Source organism: Magnolia sinica, chromosome 2 (assembly GCF_029962835.1).
Source record: "Magnolia sinica isolate HGM2019 chromosome 2, MsV1, whole genome shotgun sequence".
NCBI classification, from domain to species: Eukaryota; Viridiplantae; Streptophyta; class Magnoliopsida; order Magnoliales; family Magnoliaceae; genus Magnolia; species Magnolia sinica.
In genome coordinates, this window is record NC_080574.1 from 7,831,653 (window position 1) to 7,849,809 (window position 18,157).

At 39.0% G+C, this 18,157-nt stretch overlaps 1 protein-coding gene across 4 annotated transcripts; it reads left to right on the forward strand.

Annotated features, from left to right (window-relative positions):
• The first annotated feature begins 488 nt into the window (after window positions 1-488).
• Window positions 489-16,320, forward strand: LOC131233576 (uncharacterized). 4 transcript variants are annotated; one of them, XM_058230366.1, is made up of 9 exons: window positions 489-1,028; window positions 1,419-1,559; window positions 6,362-6,589; window positions 8,332-8,539; window positions 11,039-11,175; window positions 12,528-12,608; window positions 14,737-14,842; window positions 15,538-15,604; window positions 15,685-15,825. In XM_058230366.1, exons 1-8 carry the CDS (start codon window positions 727-729, stop codon window positions 15,559-15,561), a joined length of 1,227 nt encoding a protein of 408 aa, XP_058086349.1. In that variant the 5' UTR covers window positions 489-726; the 3' UTR covers window positions 15,562-15,604; window positions 15,685-15,825. The 4 variants fall into 4 exon arrangements, with proteins under 4 accessions (XP_058086349.1, XP_058086342.1, XP_058086334.1 ...); XM_058230359.1 differs by having other exon boundaries at window positions 497-1,028; window positions 14,737-14,810; window positions 15,685-15,924; XM_058230351.1 differs by lacking the exon at window positions 14,737-14,842 and having other exon boundaries at window positions 509-1,028; window positions 1,423-1,559; window positions 15,685-16,320.
• The last annotated feature ends 1,837 nt before the right edge of the window (window positions 16,321-18,157 follow it).

Here is an 18,157-nt window from a genome sequence, read left to right on the forward strand (position 1 = left end):
GTTGAATGTAGACCGTCATTTTACTTTCTTATTAACCCTTGGCTGTACGGCACATATTAGAAGTTTACAACGATTGTATTTTTTTGGTCTTAATTATGCAATCATGGGCCACTCATCAGAACTACTATAAGCTGCGTATACTGTGGAAAGATGACACCCTATGAAATCGCACCGGGGAGTTATTGATAATCTCGCAGAGTATGATGCTTGACATGCATGCACTCAGATTTGTACCCTGCTCATAAGTCACGGTCACAAAATAAATTAGTCTAGCAACTCTGAAAATCTGATTCGAGACACTTTCTTATTTAAGAGATCTTCATTTTCAACCGTCCAATAAATGTCTACCCATCCAATAATCAATTACTAAAAAAAAATAAAATCTTATTTTTGTTAGCTAATGATACAAATAAAGTGTAAACCATAAATTCATTATATTCCATGCAGTCAATTTTTAAGTAATTTCCAAGTTCCTGCGTATCATCCGTCATAGTCGGCCAGAGCATCCAAGTTTCTATCTATCCTATTACCGCTCCGGGGGCCAACGCCGACCACAGTCAAGCGCTTCCAAAACCATGTCATCATTCTAATAACAAACGCTTTTTCGACGTGTAATTTCTTCATTAGCCATCGTTTAATATAACAGTCTTTCTCTTTCCTTTTTAAACTTCCCACCATTTCTCATTGGAATACGCTTTAATTCCCACCATATCCCCTCTCCCGGCCATGTCGCCACCCTCCGAAGGATCCGAAGTGTCTGTCAGCCTCTGCCGGTGCTCCCCCGGCGACGATCCGCCTGATTCTGACTGTGGTTCATGTCCGTACTGCCGGAAACTGAATCTTTCCTCGTCTTCATCCTCTCCTTCTTCTGGATTCGATCCGAGATCGGAGAGGGATTGGGAGAAGCTCCGGAGATGCTTGGCTGCAGCTGGGAAGGGTTTCGTGATCGGAGCGGGTTTGAAAGGTGGCCTTGCCGTTTTCTCCATTTTGGCTCGGTTGAGAAGCCGCAGATTCCCGGCCTCTGCAAGGTGAGATGAATCCAAGACACGTGGCACAACGTTCCATGATCCGGGCAATACATCGAGTGGGCTAACGATGGATCGGCCACCGAAGAAGAATTTCGCTAATAGGCCGTTCTTATTAGCCGTCCGACCAATGGCCTTTCAATAGGGACGGTAGAAATGAGTGCTGGAAATCGCCTGTGTTGAACGGGAAATGTCGGCCGATTGGACGAGTAGGATCATCCAATCCCAGCTATTTGCGGAAGATTTCTCATCCACACCAGCACTCACCTGATGATTGGTCTGGATCATGGATCCTTATGTCATGTGCTGAACTTTGGGAGCAGGGAATTCGATTACCTCTTCAGTTTTTGGTTTTGTGGTGTTTTTAGTTTTTCAATTTTCTTTTCCTTTTAGGAAGGTAGGGATGCTAACGAATGGGGAGGCGGTGGTGTCAGCCGTGAAGGAGACGCTTCGATATGGTCTTTTTCTCGGCACTTTTGCGGGTACATTTGTTTCTGTAGATGAGTGTATTGCGGCCTTGGGAGGACATAACAGGCAAGTTGCTATTCTTCCTCTTCTTCTTGTTTTTCCATTTTCTGTGTTTGTTGTTAACTTTTTAAGAAATTGGGTAGTTGGTGAATTTTAATTATTTGCTGGTGCATTTTAACATGTTTATAAGGTTAGAAGAAATATATGATCTTTGGACCATAGATACGCGCAGTAGTCTTAGTTTGTGAGATTTTGCATTGGAGGCCCATGGTCTGGTGATCCAGATGCTCATTTTGACTTACGGGTGTTCATATTGGCCCACTGCTGATGGACCATTCTCCAAAATTCTCCCATATTGAATTATTGTAGCCATCCAAACTTGGCGTTTTCTCCAATGAATCTGTTCCATTACTTTATTATTTTCTTAACTGCCTATTTGCAGACCACGAATTGAAGTGTGTGCATCTTCCCATTGAAGAGATTTTCAGGCAACAATACATCAATGGTAGGACTCATTAGATTAAGAGTGCGAATCACAAAATGATGGGCCCCACTTATACAAACTATGGGCCTTATGATGCTATACATACCCTTGGGCCAAGGATCTTGTTGTTCCTTACTGATGCTGCTTGGATACTCCACTAAGTGGTTAGGTTTATAAAAAAAAAACCAGTGATTTTTTTAATCAAGTTTTGAAGTTTGGTTAAGCAATGAAAATTGGAAAAGCTTTTTTCCTTGGTTAAAATTTTAACCAAAAAAAAAAAAAAAGAAACCCTAAAAAATTGGCTAATTTTTTTTTGAAGTCCCCAAATAGTCCCTCTAAATACGCAATTAGGGGTGGCAATGGGTTAGGCCATGCATGTCAGGCCCAATCTAATAGGTCCAAGCCTAGTCCAAAGTCAGGCTTGTTGGGCCATCCTTACCCATAGACCACAACCACACATGAGAAATATGTAACTCGAAATTAAAGAATCCAAATTGTGGGGCCCACTTTAGATGGATCATGGATCATAAACCAAACACATGAGAAATATGTAACTTAAATTAAACCATCCAATTAGTGGACCCCACTTTTGATGGATTATAAACCGACATAAAATAGTGGAACTGTGGAATGGTATCTTAGATGTTAGATTAGTGGATGCATTATGGACAATACTTTGTATATTTAATTTCAATTTCAGTAGAGCACATTAGTTTTGAAACAAAGTTCAATGTTGATCTAGACTCGTTGTTTATATTGGACAGTTGGTCCATTCTTATTTGTTCCAGGTAGTTGTTTGGATTTATGATTATGTTGGGCAGTTGGTTCAGTCTTGGTTGAGCTGGATAGTTGATCCAAACTTGCTTTTGCTGGATGATTGTTCCAATGGCTCACATCATTGAAGTTGCAGAAGTGCTTGTCTGCCTGAAGGTATTGGTGGTCTCATCGCCTCCACTTTTCGCCCACTTGTTCGCCTCTCGTCACAACCAACGCTACTCATCTCCACAACCAACGCTACTCATCTCCACAACCAAACTACTTTTTTATTTTTTGCTTTTACGAATTTTTTATGTACCGTTCCAAACACAATTTCGTCTTTTCAAAGCACCTTGACTATAAGGGGGTGTGTTATTCTTTCGTTCTTAGGTTTGATTATGTTAGAAAAGAACTTTCTTTAGTATATTTGTCATAAAACATCTTCTTCTATGTATTTTTTTTAGTTGGTAACTACTATTTGTTTTGTACTGTCCATGTCCATGTTGGTGAATGTACAAGTCTAAGACTACTTAGAAAGCTTGTTTGCCATACAAGTGTTAGTTGAACTTGCCGTGCCTAGATATTAGCTTTTAGGTTTTGATACCCTATAAAATTTCCCCCATTCAATTTGATTGGCATGCGACTATCACATAAGACTCCAAAAGCACATCTCCACTTCTTCCACCAAGTTTGAATTTTGTGAGTGACATCCTTCTCAAACTCTTTGCTCTCATGAATTCTCGACCCAAGATATCAAAAATGGTCATGTTGGGTTACTTCTTGATGGCAATCTTAACTAATTGCTCATTTCTAGTCATATTATTGATAAAGTTGCATGTCATATACTCTATTTTAGTCAGTCTAATTTTAAAACCATTAGAATCTAAGGCATCCCTCCATAGTTCTAGCTTTGGGTTTACGCCTGCACTTGTGCTGTCAATCAAAACTATATCATCTGCACACAACATATACCACGAGAGCTCTTCTTGTAAAATCCTTTTTTAACTCATAATCAATGCAAAAGGATATGAGCTAAATGCCAATCCCTAGTGTATGCCGACAACAATTAGAAACTCAATCGTCTCTCCACCAGTGTTCCTCGTATTTGTTACTGCTCCCTTATACATATCCTTAGTCATGTCAACATATCCTCTTAGGACTCTTTTCTTTTCCAATACCAACTAGAGTAACTCTTTGGGACCTATTGTATGCTTTCCCTAGTGTATGCCGACAACAATTAGAAACTCAATCGTCTCTCCACTAGTGTTCCTCATATTTGTTACTGCTCCCTTATACATATCCTTAGTCATGTCAACATATCCTCTTAGGACTCTTTTCTTTTCCAATACCAACTAGAGTAACTCTTTGGGACCTATTGTATGCTTTCTCTAAGTCAATATAGATCATGTGTCTATCCTCCTCTCCCTATATATATACCCTGTCAACTGTCTAATTAGGAATATAGCTACAATACTTTACCTTTCTGGCATAAATGCAAACTGATTTTCTGATGCATTTATCTCATGCCTTCACTTTTCGTTGATCACTCTCTCCCAAAGTTTCATAGTATGACTCATAAGTTTAGTAACACGATCGTTTGTGCAACTTAATGTCTCCTTTATTTTAGCAAATAGGTTCCACGAGATTTTCTTCCATTCGTCTAGCATAGAGCTGTACACGAGCAGAGTAAGCTCGGTAGCTCGCTCGACTTGACTCGAAAAAGCTTGACTCAACTCGGAGTGAAGCTAAGTTCAAACTGAGTCGAGCTGTTTTTCGAGCTTGCCTTTGCTCGACTCGACTCGAACTCGACTAGACTTGGTTTGACTCCACTCGACTCGGTGTAGTGTGTGTGTGTGTGTTCCCTTAAAAAAAAAAACCTAATTTATTTTACCCCCTATAAAAAAAATACCCTACCCGCACGCCGCACGCCCCATTTCCCTTCCCCTTCAAAAAATACCCTAACCCTTCCCTATTTCCTTCCCTCTCTCTCTTAGTCCGGCGGTCCCTGCCCTGCCCGGTTGCCCTTTCCGTCTTCTTACCTCTCTCTCTCTCAGTCCGGCGGACACCTCGACCTGTCCGGCATGCTACATCAACTGTCTGGTCGCCCCTGCCCCTGTCGCAACTCGCCAGTCCGATTCCAACTGACGGTAAGCCGCAAGCCCGCAACTCGCCAATTCGAGTCCGACTCGAATACTTTGCTCAAACTCGGCTCAAAATCTGCTTGAACTCGGACGAGCCGAGCACGAGCTGCTATTCTGAGCTTGAAGGCCGAGCCGAGCCGAGCACGAGTTGGGACGCGAGTAGTCCGAGTCGAGCACGAGCTGGGCAAAGCTCGACTCCGCTCGACTCGTGTTCACCTCTAGACTAGCATTCTCTTCGATCTTATAATCTTGTCGAACAACTTCGTCAACCAAAATAAATCAATATCTCCAATGCACTTCCAAAACCTCTACCGGTGTACCATTTGATCCTAGGGCCTTTCCTTTCTTCATCGTTCTCAAAGCTTCTTTCACTTGATTTTTTAGGGTAGTCTCCCTTTGCAACAGAATGCTTCTTCCTAAACTGAAAAGTTTTATTTATTTATTTCAATTTTATTGCCACGTGGCATCTATATAAAAACTCAATTGTTCTAAATTAAGAAAAGAATCTTAAAATATCAGCCTATGTGCTTATCTCTTTCTTATTCCATCAAAGATCCCGAAGATATTAACACAGCTTATTAATTATTCCCTTGACGTATCTTATTAAAGATTTGTAACACATAGATCTCTTAAAATAGAAAACTATTAATATGTAAATATCCCTTTAAAATCACTCAAGAGACTCAAGACACAAACCTCAGAAAATGGGAAACTACATGTGACCTAATGACACATACGAACTATTACTAGAGACAGCCGAAGAAACCTCATTTAGACTCCTAATAAAATACCTCAAAATCGTTTATGAATAAAAAAATCCAAAACAAGCTAAAATCGACAAAGGATCCTCATCTCTTAAAAATCCCTAAGCACAACTCGACATGTGTGGCCCACCAGGTGGCTGTAGGACCCCGCAAATTGGGCTTTGGGCCCTCTAATCTTCATTACACGCTTCTTGCAACTGTTCTCGGTTGCATTATGACTTTCTATCAGTAGTCATCTATTAACAATCAGTTGTTCGTTGTGTTCCCCAGTGTACTTGTATGTTCATGAAAGTTGAAGGGCTCACCAGGTGGCTGTAGGACCCCGCAAATTGGGCTTTGGGCCTCTAATCTTCATTGCACACTTCTTGCAACTGTTCTCGGTTGCATTATGACTTTCTATCAGTAGTCATCTATTACAATCAGTTGTTGGTTCTGTTCCCCAATGTACTTGTTTGTTTATGAAAGTTGAGGAAGGAAACCCCTCAAACGAATGAAATTATTTCTCTCATGGTGCTTATTGATTTCATTCTATACATGCAAATAAGTTGGATGCTAGTCAATATTATTCGTTGTTCATGTTTTCTGTGGCCCTTTTCTATGGCATTTTAGGTTGAACCCTGCATAACGCAGGTAAATCCAATTTCTGTACAATACACATTTTAGATTAGTTGCTTTCCATTCCAAAGTGTATGTGCTAAAGATTTATATCTCATTTTGGTGTAGTACTGCAAGCTGGAGGGCGCTGTTAGCAGGGGCGATTGCTGGGCCTTCGATGCTTTTGACTGGACCAAACACACAACATACAAGCTGGGCTATATACATCCTTATGCGTGCTTCTGTCCTAGCATCTCGTTGTGGAATAAAAAGCAAAAGATTTGGCTATGTCTGCAAACCATTGACTTGGTCCCATGGTGATATTTTCCTAATGTGTCTCTCCTCTTCACAAATCCTGTATGCACTCTCTGCCACAACTTCATCTTATTTAAATGGGTTATAGCTAATGCTAGCTGAAAATTTTATTCCTTTTAAATGTGTCTTTGCAAACTAGTCATTATCATATATGTGTAATCCTAATTTATAAAATCAAATCATTGATCATATGTTGGGCAAAGCCAATGGAGTAGTTTTGGGATGAAGTGAAGGAGGCACCGAGTGAGAGGCATTCTCCGCTTCCTTCAAAAATTAAAATTTATAGATATTGGATTGTCCACCCATGGTAGTGGAGTTTTGAGAGAGTGGGGTCATAATGCTGGCCTATTCCGTTGAAATAGGTTTTAAAGAGTCCAAGGGAAGCTAAAGAAAAAGCTCTTCATCAAGGCTTTTCAATTCTTTTCTAGACCATCTCATGGTGAAGGGAGACTCAACATCAACTCTTGGGCTTGAAGGTGGAATTTGGGTCCATGGGGATTAGCAAGTATTAGTGATTAATATTCAAGATGTATGTGGTTCTTTGGACATGGGATTTTACTCATTTATTTCACAAGTCCAATGAAGTGGCTGATACCCCTGCTAGAGAAGGGTGCTAGGGGCGCTTTATGCAATTGGGTGATCTCTACCCCTTGTACTAGAAATGATTACTTATGAAGGTAACTTCCTCAAGTATTTATACCGCATACATGATCCTAAGTTTTGATAGTGAATCTTCCTCCTAATTTGAATGATATTATTATTTTAAATTTATAACCTGCCTAAGTTAGAATTATATGCATTCTATATTCTTAAACTAGGTTTACCTTATTCTCATTCTCACAATTGGTATCCCCTGCTCCCCCTAAAAATGTGCCCACATGTTTATGGCGGTCTTTTTATGATTTTCCCAACACTTAGGGCCTGTTTGGATACTACCAAATAAGTTACCTTTTTTATTTACAGCAGTAGATAAGTAACTTATTTGAGATAAGCTTGATTTAAGATCAATTATAAGTAACTTTTTTACTTAAAGTTACTTAGTCACTTCAGCTTAATAAGTAGAAACCAAGATAAGCTACTTGAGGCATAAGTAGCTTATCTTAAGTAACTTATAATCCAAATGCCCCCTTAACGATTTCATTTTTCCATGCTCCCTTTTCTTTGTCTGGTTGCACTTGTTTGCTTCAGGATCTAATACATTTGCCTCCAACTTATCACACTTGTATTATGTATTCCAAAAACTGTAAGTTATAGGCAAGGTTAAATGGATTCCTGATACATTGTTTTTATTAATATGTTTTAGTACTTTAAGAGCATCACTTTTACCTGTTTTATATTTTTTCTACTATAAATAACGCCAACTGTGGACATACATGCTAGCCATTAGTCCCTACAATGTCAGTATTCACTCAATCCCTATCTATTTTAAACATTTTAATATTTGGTTAAAAAGTATCTACATGAGATGTTTGACTACTGTCAGCTTGGGGAAAATTCCCGTCTCGGCTTCATATTTGGATTCACGAGCAGATGGTGTTCATTCTTTATGCAAAAACCTATTACATTGTTGAAATATTTTTGTGGGATCTTCATCATGTATTATTAATGCAGGGTATTTTAGATACTCTCTGAGAAAAGGCAAGTTGTTTTAGATTCAGAGTTTTCTTCTTTGGTTTATGGATTTTTGTTTACATGCATGCCCATTCTATCATGTCCCATCATTTGCTTGATCTTAAAGGAAGACTTAAGCCCTGTAATATTGCTCAATCGAAATTCTTTTTCAGGTCTGCCTACATTTTAAAGCAAGACAGTTTGCCTCCATCATACCGGTCCTTTCTCAACAAACATGGTGGGAAGGATTCTGTTATTCTGCAGGGCATCAAAGATCTTGCATGTGGTGTTCCTTTCACTAATTTGGAGGGGATAGAGAAAAATTATAATTCCATGGGAGTTGGCGTCAAACTAGATCCAAAAATGAAAGTGCCTTGCTCAGTATGTATTTGTCAAAATTTCTTTCATTTATTTCCTCTTGAGTGCTGATTTTTCTTTTTTCCATGTAGGCATGTAATTTTTGTTTCTTCTAGTTGTTTGCCCAGTTTTGTCAATTTTCTTTCAATTATTTTCTCTTGGGTGCTGACTTTTTCCCCCCATGTGCGCATGTAACTTTTATTTCTTCCAGTTGCTTGCCCATTTCTTCTCGTTCCTTCAATAAATGTGATGCTGACTCATCTTTAGAAAGAAATGTGATGCTGTTGTTTGAGACAACCAAATGTTGTTCTAACAAGAGAACTTCTATGGTTGTTTCTACCGTCTTGCATTTCTAATGAAGAAAGAGGGAGAGAGAAGATGCCAAAAGAAGTGTGGGAAGAAGTAAGCTTTACTTCATTGAAAACCACCCATTACAAGGGAGCAAAGCTCTACCAAAAGATGAAAATTTGCTTGTTCAAATGAGAATTGGATTGTTTCAAGTTTGTTTTCCCTTTCAGTAGTATATACACTAGCCCATAGATTCTCATTTACATCACTTCCCAATAATGCATGACCATTCATTAGTTACCTTGGGACCCACACGAAATTACTTCAAGACCACACAATTCAAGCAAAATGACTCATAACTACCCACAAAGTCAACATCTAACTTCTTTGATAAACACTCACTAATAGAGTTCCTAAACAACCACCCTTTACTCATGAAACATCATGAAAGTCCCCGAGCTACCAATCATTTCCCAAGTTACCATTATTTTCTAACGCATCCTTTTCCTACGTATCCTTTCCCCTATATGCTTGGGCAATGATATTTATTCTTAACAGTTTTTCAGCCACATGTTGTTGCCGAGTCACACTTATTGGGCACCAAATCCTACTTGTTGTAAAGGTGTAGGTGTACGGCATCATTACATCAATTTCCATTTGTTGGTGGTTTGTTTATTTTTTGTTTATTTTATTATTTGGGGGCGGGGGGCAGAGAGGATCGGGGCTTATCATAGATTATCGATGCAACAAGGAACTGGAATAGCAATAAATCTGGATGTGTATGTTCCATTTTCGCTCAAAACTCGTAGTTCTAACCGCACAGTTGAGTAATGAATTCTAATAGGGATGTGGGTTAATACCCAACTAACTACTAGATGGTTCTCGGGTGAGGTTCAAGTAAGATACATGGCTTGATGAGACATCACTTCAAATGGATTTTGTAGGCTCTTTCCTGTCTCCTCCAACCCAGGAGAATTTGTATCTCAGTGCTTTAGTTCGATGGTGATGTGGTGAATGCCCTACATCCCATAGAAACCTACCCGGTAAAGAGACAGAGACTTTGGCAGGCTTCAAGATCGGTGTGGAATTTTATCATCTCTCCTGGCGCCAACAATAGGTGAAAGATGGAAGGTGGAAAAATCATGCCTTCTTACCGTGAAATATTTCCACAAAAGCCCCAAATGTGGAGGGAGAACTAATCAAACTGCCTCTTTGGCTCATATATATTCTGTTTCCCTGGTCTCTGAAGTGTGGTTGCATTTGGATGGTTAGTTACCAAGGATAGAGCGTTGACCATTAATCACCTCCGGAGAAGGCAAATGATCATAAAGAATGTTTGTTCCCTTTTCCTGAAAGACGCGGAGTCAATGAACCACCTTTTCAATGGAGGCAATTTATAGGCCTTTTTTATATGCAGTGGATGATGCCTAGACCATTTGAAACTGTCGCATTAGCATGGAGGCTGTCATAATGGGTTGTTACAAGTATGGAAGCCTTCATATAGGCCTTTAACAACTAAAAGAAACCCTAATATACTAGGAAATGACCAAAATGACCTTGAATCCTGTCGCAACCATATACATATAGGCGTTTTGTAAATTGACCACAACTCACTCAGAAGGCATTTGAATTGCATGATCTCGAGCTCGTTTTGAGACCTAACTAAATAGGCTTTCAAAGGGGACCAATTTCTTGTTGTTCTAACATCGTTTGATGCCCAAGAAGTGGCCCACCAGAAAAGTGACCAAAATCCAGAGGGAAACTTATTGACTAGATTTATCATCACTCTGTATTCAGTCCAGATTATCAATCAAGGGGATATGGACAGTTTTATCGGTCAGCTTGTGTGACCTTTCGGTTGCATCAGAATGTAAGCCTCTCTAGAACCCATGTATATACTCTCATCTAACTAGAGCTTATATTCAATTCAAATTATCTCATTGCAGGAGAAATGTATTGGTCTAGATGCTCCTTAGAAGTTGTTGGATTTCTAGCATGGGAATTTTGGCCTTTTTAAAAAAAAAAAAAAAAAAAAAACTGATTGGCCTGTTATTTTTAATTACTCATTTGACATGTTTATGGTAATACCTTCCTGTATGATCCCCTTGTGTGCTAAAACATTTCTGATGGTACAAGTTGATGATCTCTTCCATCTATACCACCTCCCACCACTCAATGTTGTTATCATGAAACCATGAAGTATCAATGATACCTGTCTTCAAATCTTCTGTACAGATTGTGCATGGGAATCAATCTTGTGCAGGACATATTATTTCTTTTCTTCTAGGAGCTTATGGAAGAGCATTGCCAGTCTATCTTCCAGTGTATTTGATTCCTGCACTAATAGTTCACCGACAAGACCTCTTAAAACGGTAACGGGTTGTTTTTAACTATTGTCTCATTCTCCTTCATTCTTTTTCCTAAACAACCACTATGTTATGTTTTCTAATGTGATCATGATTGAGGTGGATATGCTATTTCAATGCATATATTGAAATTTCCAAACATACTTTATTACATGCAAGATTAATCATGCATCTAGGTTTTTTTATATGATGTTCCTAAAATTGTTTTAATATTCCTTGGTTTATATATATTTATAACTACCCAAGGACGGTGCGCCCATGTGTTTATGAAAGGTGGATCAGATGCATGGTTTTTGTATAGTGATTTGGATGAGATTCTAGATTTTGTACACATCAAGATTGAAGGGAGATAGAAAGTATTTGGCCTTCACACGGAGGATTCCATTTTCTATACAGGCATGCTTTATGCTGGTGGAAGAAAGACTGTTCACCATCCTTTTGTCCACTGCTCTGCTCTAGATTGGTGTGAAATTCCATCTAACACCATGCAACTATGTCCCCAACACTTTTCTGACACTTCAGCTTCAGCCTTTGCCATGTTGGTGATTGCCCCAAGTGCATAACATTGAGGTTCAGGGGTTCAAATTTCATTCTTATCTATCAAAAAAAAAAAAAAAGTCAAAAATTTCCTTACAGGCACCGGTGTATTAGATTTGTCAAATACACTTGGACTTTGGCTTTTGATTAGATCTCAGGATATTTTGAGCTTCCCTCTATTGGCTTCATGAAGGCATGGTTGCGATAGTGGGGTTGTAGGGCCGATTGGTTATGGCTATTTTATCTATCTGATGATGCTTCTATTTTGTAGCTATGTGGGCTCACTATGGCTGACTTACTCTTCTTGTTTAAAGACAGAGGTGTTAAGTGGAGCCTACACATTTATTTTCACTCGTCTCCATGTCCTCTAGCCATAACAGATGAATGCCCAGCATGATTACATTGGTGACTTGAGAGTCATCGTGCTCCTTGAATTATTATGAATTTGCAGACTGTTAATATCCTTCTTGCATGGACTCTTTCAGCAAGATATTCAGAGGGAAGCTAGTTGCATAGCTAATGATGGTTGCTATGCAAGTTCAATTATGAGATCGCATGGGGTTTGCTTGTTTGACAAATTCTCATTTTATTTCTCAAAAAAATAAATTGATATGTTATGTTGGAGGACATGCAATTTGTGTTTTGACTGTTTACTATGGAATATTTTTCTGCGATCTTTTTAATTTTTATTTTTTCCCTTGCTTTCTTTTCTTTTCTTTTCTTTTCTTTCTATCAGCTGTCATATTTATGTGCTGCTTTTTGTCATACCCAAGTGACTTGACTTTGTTCTGGCTCATGTGGGTCTGCCAAATTCTATGCAGGCCGAACACAATTTTGGGGAAGGGCTTTCTTGGTACTGCTAGATCAAGCTTGTTTCTCTCTGCATACTGTTCATCAGCCTGGTTAGCCTTACTGTTCTCTGATAATTCCCCTGTTTTGATTTTGTGCATCCATGTACTCTTCTAGCATTGGTGTCTCATTTATAATTAGTTCTATATTCTTTTCTCAATTGGTAATATTAATGTGGAAATTGCATGTCATTTATTGGTTTATAAGCAGTGGTTGGAGAACTCGGTAAGTCGATAGGGAATTGCATGAGTTTACTCGGATAGCTTCAAAATCTCGCTGACTTCTTTTTGCACTGGTCCATGCTAGAATAGCCAAGTTCATAGAAACAAGGCTGAGTTTTGTATTTACTCGTTCGTTGATCGAATCACCAAATTCAGCTGTTGTTTTAGCTAATAGTTTGATAGAAAAGAGTTCAACCACTACACCATCAATGATTGTGTTGACAAGTTACCTTGTGATGCATAAAAAGGCAATCCATCATCCACCTAGTTAATTTCTACTACAAGACAAACATACTGTCTTATTAGCTTGATCCCCATCCCTTGCATGTGCCTGATTTGGACTATTATCCCCAGTTCAAAAATCACAACTATCAAATGATCCTGACCATCCCACAGGTATGATTTTTTCCACTAAACATGAGTTGTTTCTCATGGCTGCACAATATTTTAACCATCCATTTGTGGTTCAATAATAAGACAACTAAGATTATCCTATCACCATGATTTTGGGCTATGGTTATCTATGTAGTTGGTGACTGAACGAGAATTTGATCATTGTACCCGCCTACCCGGGTTCAACATGTACAGTGGCAATGAGACAATGTCTAGCCAAACTCCGTTCAGAATACAATTTTAATTTGCATTGTGGAATGTTGTTAGCTTTAATGAGAGTACTTAAATCATTTCTCGTGTCAAGAATCAAGATGGTTGTTTGAATCACGTGCATTGTTCGGAGTATCCCCAATATTATTGAAATATCCCCTATATTATCCCTATCTTCAGCTCGGCGATACCGATGACACTGGTAGCGATACTGTTAACACCTATAGTCTCAGAAATTCCAGGTATCAGCAATGTATTGCTAAGTATCTCCAATGTATTGCCAATATTTTCGACTGTGTAAATTACAGGTGTTGCTTGTATCGCCAGTGTATTGGCGATATTTTGATAATATCGCGAATGTATTGATATCACCAAAAATCTATTTATTTTTCCCATTTCAAAATTTTTATGGGCACATGGTTATATACGGTGTTCAAATTGTCAACGATGATATCAATCATGTTGCAATATTATCGTTATCTCAATGTGGTCGATATTGAGACCACACTCTTCCGTTTCCTTTCTAGCTATTGACGATTTCTCAGCAAAATTGTCGATATTCTGAAATATCAATAGATATCTGGATGGAAGGTTGGATGGATAGATGGGATGGTTGGACTGGTTTCTTACGCTAGCACATGCTTTTAGGTCCCCATTAAATGGAAACTTATTACGTATGCATTCTTTTTGCAATTTTTTTAATTCATAAATATGCAAATGTGTATTTTAGCACCTCTTGAAGTTTCACTGAAAAAAATCCATTGTTTTCCCCATGTTTCCCTGCATTTCCAGTTATCGATAATATTATCGGCGATATCGATATTGTTTCCATATCCCCGGCCAGCGAAACTTGTAGCGATACTGATACTTCGAACATTGATCACATGTACAATAAGACATCTTTTTTTAATAACATTTTATTTTGCTTAATTACTATTTTTAAATGAGGTGCGCTCACATGGAACTTGTACCACCACAAGTTGTTGTCATATCGGCCTATTTTGGGGCCCATGTGATGTGTGCATCTGATCTGCTCTATCCATCATGTTAGCCCCCTCTTGTTCTTTGTAGAAAACAAATATGGCAGATCCAATACTTATGTGGGCCACACCATAGGGAAGAATGTCAAATCATCTCTAAAACCTCTAAATTCATGTGGTGTGGGTTTGGAATGGGTTGGTTTTTCTTGTCCCTTGTCTTGGTGGGGCATACTTGATGAATGGCTTGGATGACACATACACAATATGGTGGGCCCTACAAACCTCTGGTTTGGGGAGATTTTATTGGTTGGGCATGCCCCAACTGTTCCCCTGGTGTGGCCCACCTGAGTTGATCTTGCTGGTTTTTTGTCCCACAGCCTAACAACAAAGTGCATCCCAATGGACAGGTTGAATCCGATGAACACACCCAAGTGGACACTGCAAAAGCCTGGTACCGCCAGTAGAGAACCTCTTTTGAAATATGTAATGGTTTTTGCCTAGGATTTTCTAATTTTTATGATAGATACTCCTGCAAATCTATTATATGATGGTATATCGTATTTTCTTTATTTTCTAATTTGGCATTTTTTACATGGGACCAAAAATCTACAGAACTTACCTGACATACCAAGTCAGCCTGCCTGAGCTAAAATTTTTGTCCAACTGATCCATCTCTGACTGTGAAATTTTCCAATGTAATGAACCATGACTAGAGAGATATTGTTTCAATGTTCCCACCTTTCAAAATAATAAAAAATTGTTTCAGCGCATAAGTACTTACTATGTCTATCTCAATCTTGTGCATCATCATTTACCACACATGAATTCTTTAATCTGTAAATCCGACTGCTAATATTGACAGAGACAAATATAAGTTGAAGTTGAGACTTGCATTTCAGTATAATAATTACAGGGGGCAATTGTTGTGCCTTGGAATGGTCTCAGGCCCAAACTTTGGACTGCTCAGGCCAGGCCTACCTGAAATTTAGCTTTTGGTCAGCTCAGTCCCAATCAGTTGCTGGCCCTAACACTAATCCAACCAATCATTTTTTATGTAGAACTGAATACTAACATCTAGCCACTCAGCTAATATTCCGAACTCACCTGTTCAAACTTTTCACAAATAACTTCGATGCTCCGAGTATCTTTTCACTGATTAGACTTGTGTTTTGTTCTAGGATGTGGACATGCCTGGTTTTTAGGCTTTTCAACAGATGTAGCATTCCATTGGTTGCGCTGGGGACGGTAAAAAACTTGACTTAATTCCCTCTCTTGAATCATATCTTGGACACTGTTTTGTTCTGAAATTAGTTTCACCATGGCAGTTCCCTACCGGCCTCGCCTTATCCATTGAAAAGAAGAGCAGAAGGATGGAAATTTCTCTCTATTGCTTTTCACGTGCCATTGAGAGCTTCTTCATGTCCATGACTGATGCCGGTTATTTCCCTCGATCTAAGAAGTTAAAGAGAGCCGACGTAGCTATATTCAGTGTATCGACAGCCATCATCATGCATTGTTACGCCCAGGAAAGAGAGGTGTTCCGCTCAAAATACCTGAATGTGCTTGACTGGGTGTTTGGCGTGCCTCCCACGTGCAAGAAACATGATTAATGCTACGGGTGTGTGCTGCTTATTTCCTTAGTCGAAACCAAAGGGACCCAATCGAGTTGTTTTCAGTGCATCGAAGGCCACTCGATGGAGACTGTAAAACATGCCAGATTAGGTTGTTTGGTGTGGCCCCCATTCAGGAGAAACATAATGTTATTCATTTGGGTGTAAGAGATTATTTTTCTCTTTAACAAGAGATCATTTTTCTCTTTTCTTAGAAAGAGATGTATAGGATCTTTAGAAGGAAAGTGCATGTTAGAGAAATGAACCTCATAAGATATTGGCTATTATTACATGTCATGTATATTCTATTTATCAGAAAAATAAAAGATGACGGAAGTGCTGCTTTGTCTCTCTTTCCAGATTTACCATCTGATAACTAGGTTCAGTCCTTAAATTGAGCATGACTTCATTCAGCACAGCAATTACTGACGTCGGTGCAAGCATGAGGTATTGAACAATTCTTGGACTGAAGGTACGGTATGTTGTGATCTTTCAGTTTGTTCGAGTGGGGCCCATTTTCCCTGATCCAAACCAATGGTGTGAGGGGTGCATGCCCCATTCGCCAAAAGTCAGCCTGATTAGCACATCTTCCCCAGGGAATGTTTAGCTTTATCTTAAATGAATGTGGACTGCTGCTTTGTGTTATTGTTTACTTGTCTATTTCTTGCCCACTTACAGAAGGGTTAGGACTTCTTCCAATCTGGGGGAATGTTGGTGCCTGGGATATCCTTGATGATGGCCATCATATCAGTGATCTTAATGACTGTGGGAACCACCTGTGCAAACTGAAACCTGAAAAGCTACGGTACAAACATTCAGCTTAAGCGTTATGTAACATCTCAGGCATATATTATCTACCCCAATTAAAAGAAAGTTCGAGGGATCTAGCATCATTTCAAATGAATCCAAATGCTCTCGGTGCACACGTGCACACAATCTTCTCCCCTAGTCAAATGGCATTGACATTCTGTACCCAAGTGTTAAGAGAGGCCAATGTCTTAAAGGTTACCGTCATCACATAAATGAGTTTTTCAATGTGGCCCATGAAAAGTTGATGGGCATCTAATGCACAGCCCCAGATCAGTGATTTGGCTGTCCGCTTTTCTAAAGCACAAGGACACACTAAAGTGTCCGTGCACCCACAGCACAAGGTATCACTTTCATACCATTTTTTTTCCATTTCAAAAGGGAAACATTTTCTACATGTGCATTCATTTGCAAAATGACACTAATCGAACTACATGCCATTTTCCCATTCCAGATTGGTTTTCAAGTCACCAAGCAACCAAGCATTGAAAAGGTGTCGTATTTGGAAAAGCGTGGTAAAATGATTTCTGCATCGAGCTGTCCATCCTCTTCACATCAATCGAAATAATGGTTCCAGTGGGCAATCTACCGCTTGCTTCTTCTTAATTTTTTCTTTTTTGGTAGAAACTGTTCCATTCACTGCCACTTCAAAACATCCAAACACCCCAAAATTCCAAAGATATAAATAGAAATTTCAAAAGATCCAACTCTTCGGGTAAAATATCACGTGCCCAAGTCCTCAACTTGTTGCAATCACTGATCTATTATAAATGCCTCTATTTATTTGAGATTAGGATGAATCAATCACCTGTAAAGTGAGAGATAGATGTGGGCTGTGGGTAGCACAGCAAATATGAAGGAGATCTGGAATGTTTAGCTATGGCCCCATAGCCGATTGCCCATCCCAAAAATCATACAGATTGGTGTCTTTAAACCACCTGACCACACCCCTGGGGATTGATTACCAATGGATTGTTAAAAATAAGATCAGTAATTCTATAACGATGATGAGCAAATGTCCTATCACTGGGTGATGAGGATCATCTAGTAGATCTATGGTTTTGGCAGCACTCGAAATATCGGTATCACATTATGATTAGCATTCTTAGAATACAGATATGTATCAGTTATCGCACGAAATTGTATTGTTTGTAACGGGTAATTTATCGCACGTTAGGAAATTTGTTGAATTTTTCAATGAAACTTCAAGAATTGTTTTAAAATAATAATAATCTTAATACACACTTTTAAATCACGACATCTTGAAAAAAAAAAAGTGCATATAATAGGTTTCCTTTATATAGGATCTTAAGTTATGTGTGGGGGTGTACACGAGCCAAGCTAGCTCAATTAGCTCGCATGACTCGACTTGAAAAAGCTC

Bases quoted from the DNA above. Each gene is read 5' to 3' on its own strand.
- LOC131233576 (XM_058230346.1), top strand. From the start codon at position 727: ATGTCGCCACCCTCCGAAGGATCCGAAGTGTCTGTCAGCCTCTGCCGG. The intron at 1,029-1,418 runs GTGAGATGAATC...TTTTCCTTTTAG, and splicing joins AGATTCCCGGCCTCTGCAAG to GAAGGTAGGGATGCTAACGA. The intron at 15,605-15,684 runs GTAAAAAACTTG...TCACCATGGCAG, and splicing joins CATTGGTTGCGCTGGGGACG to TTCCCTACCGGCCTCGCCTT.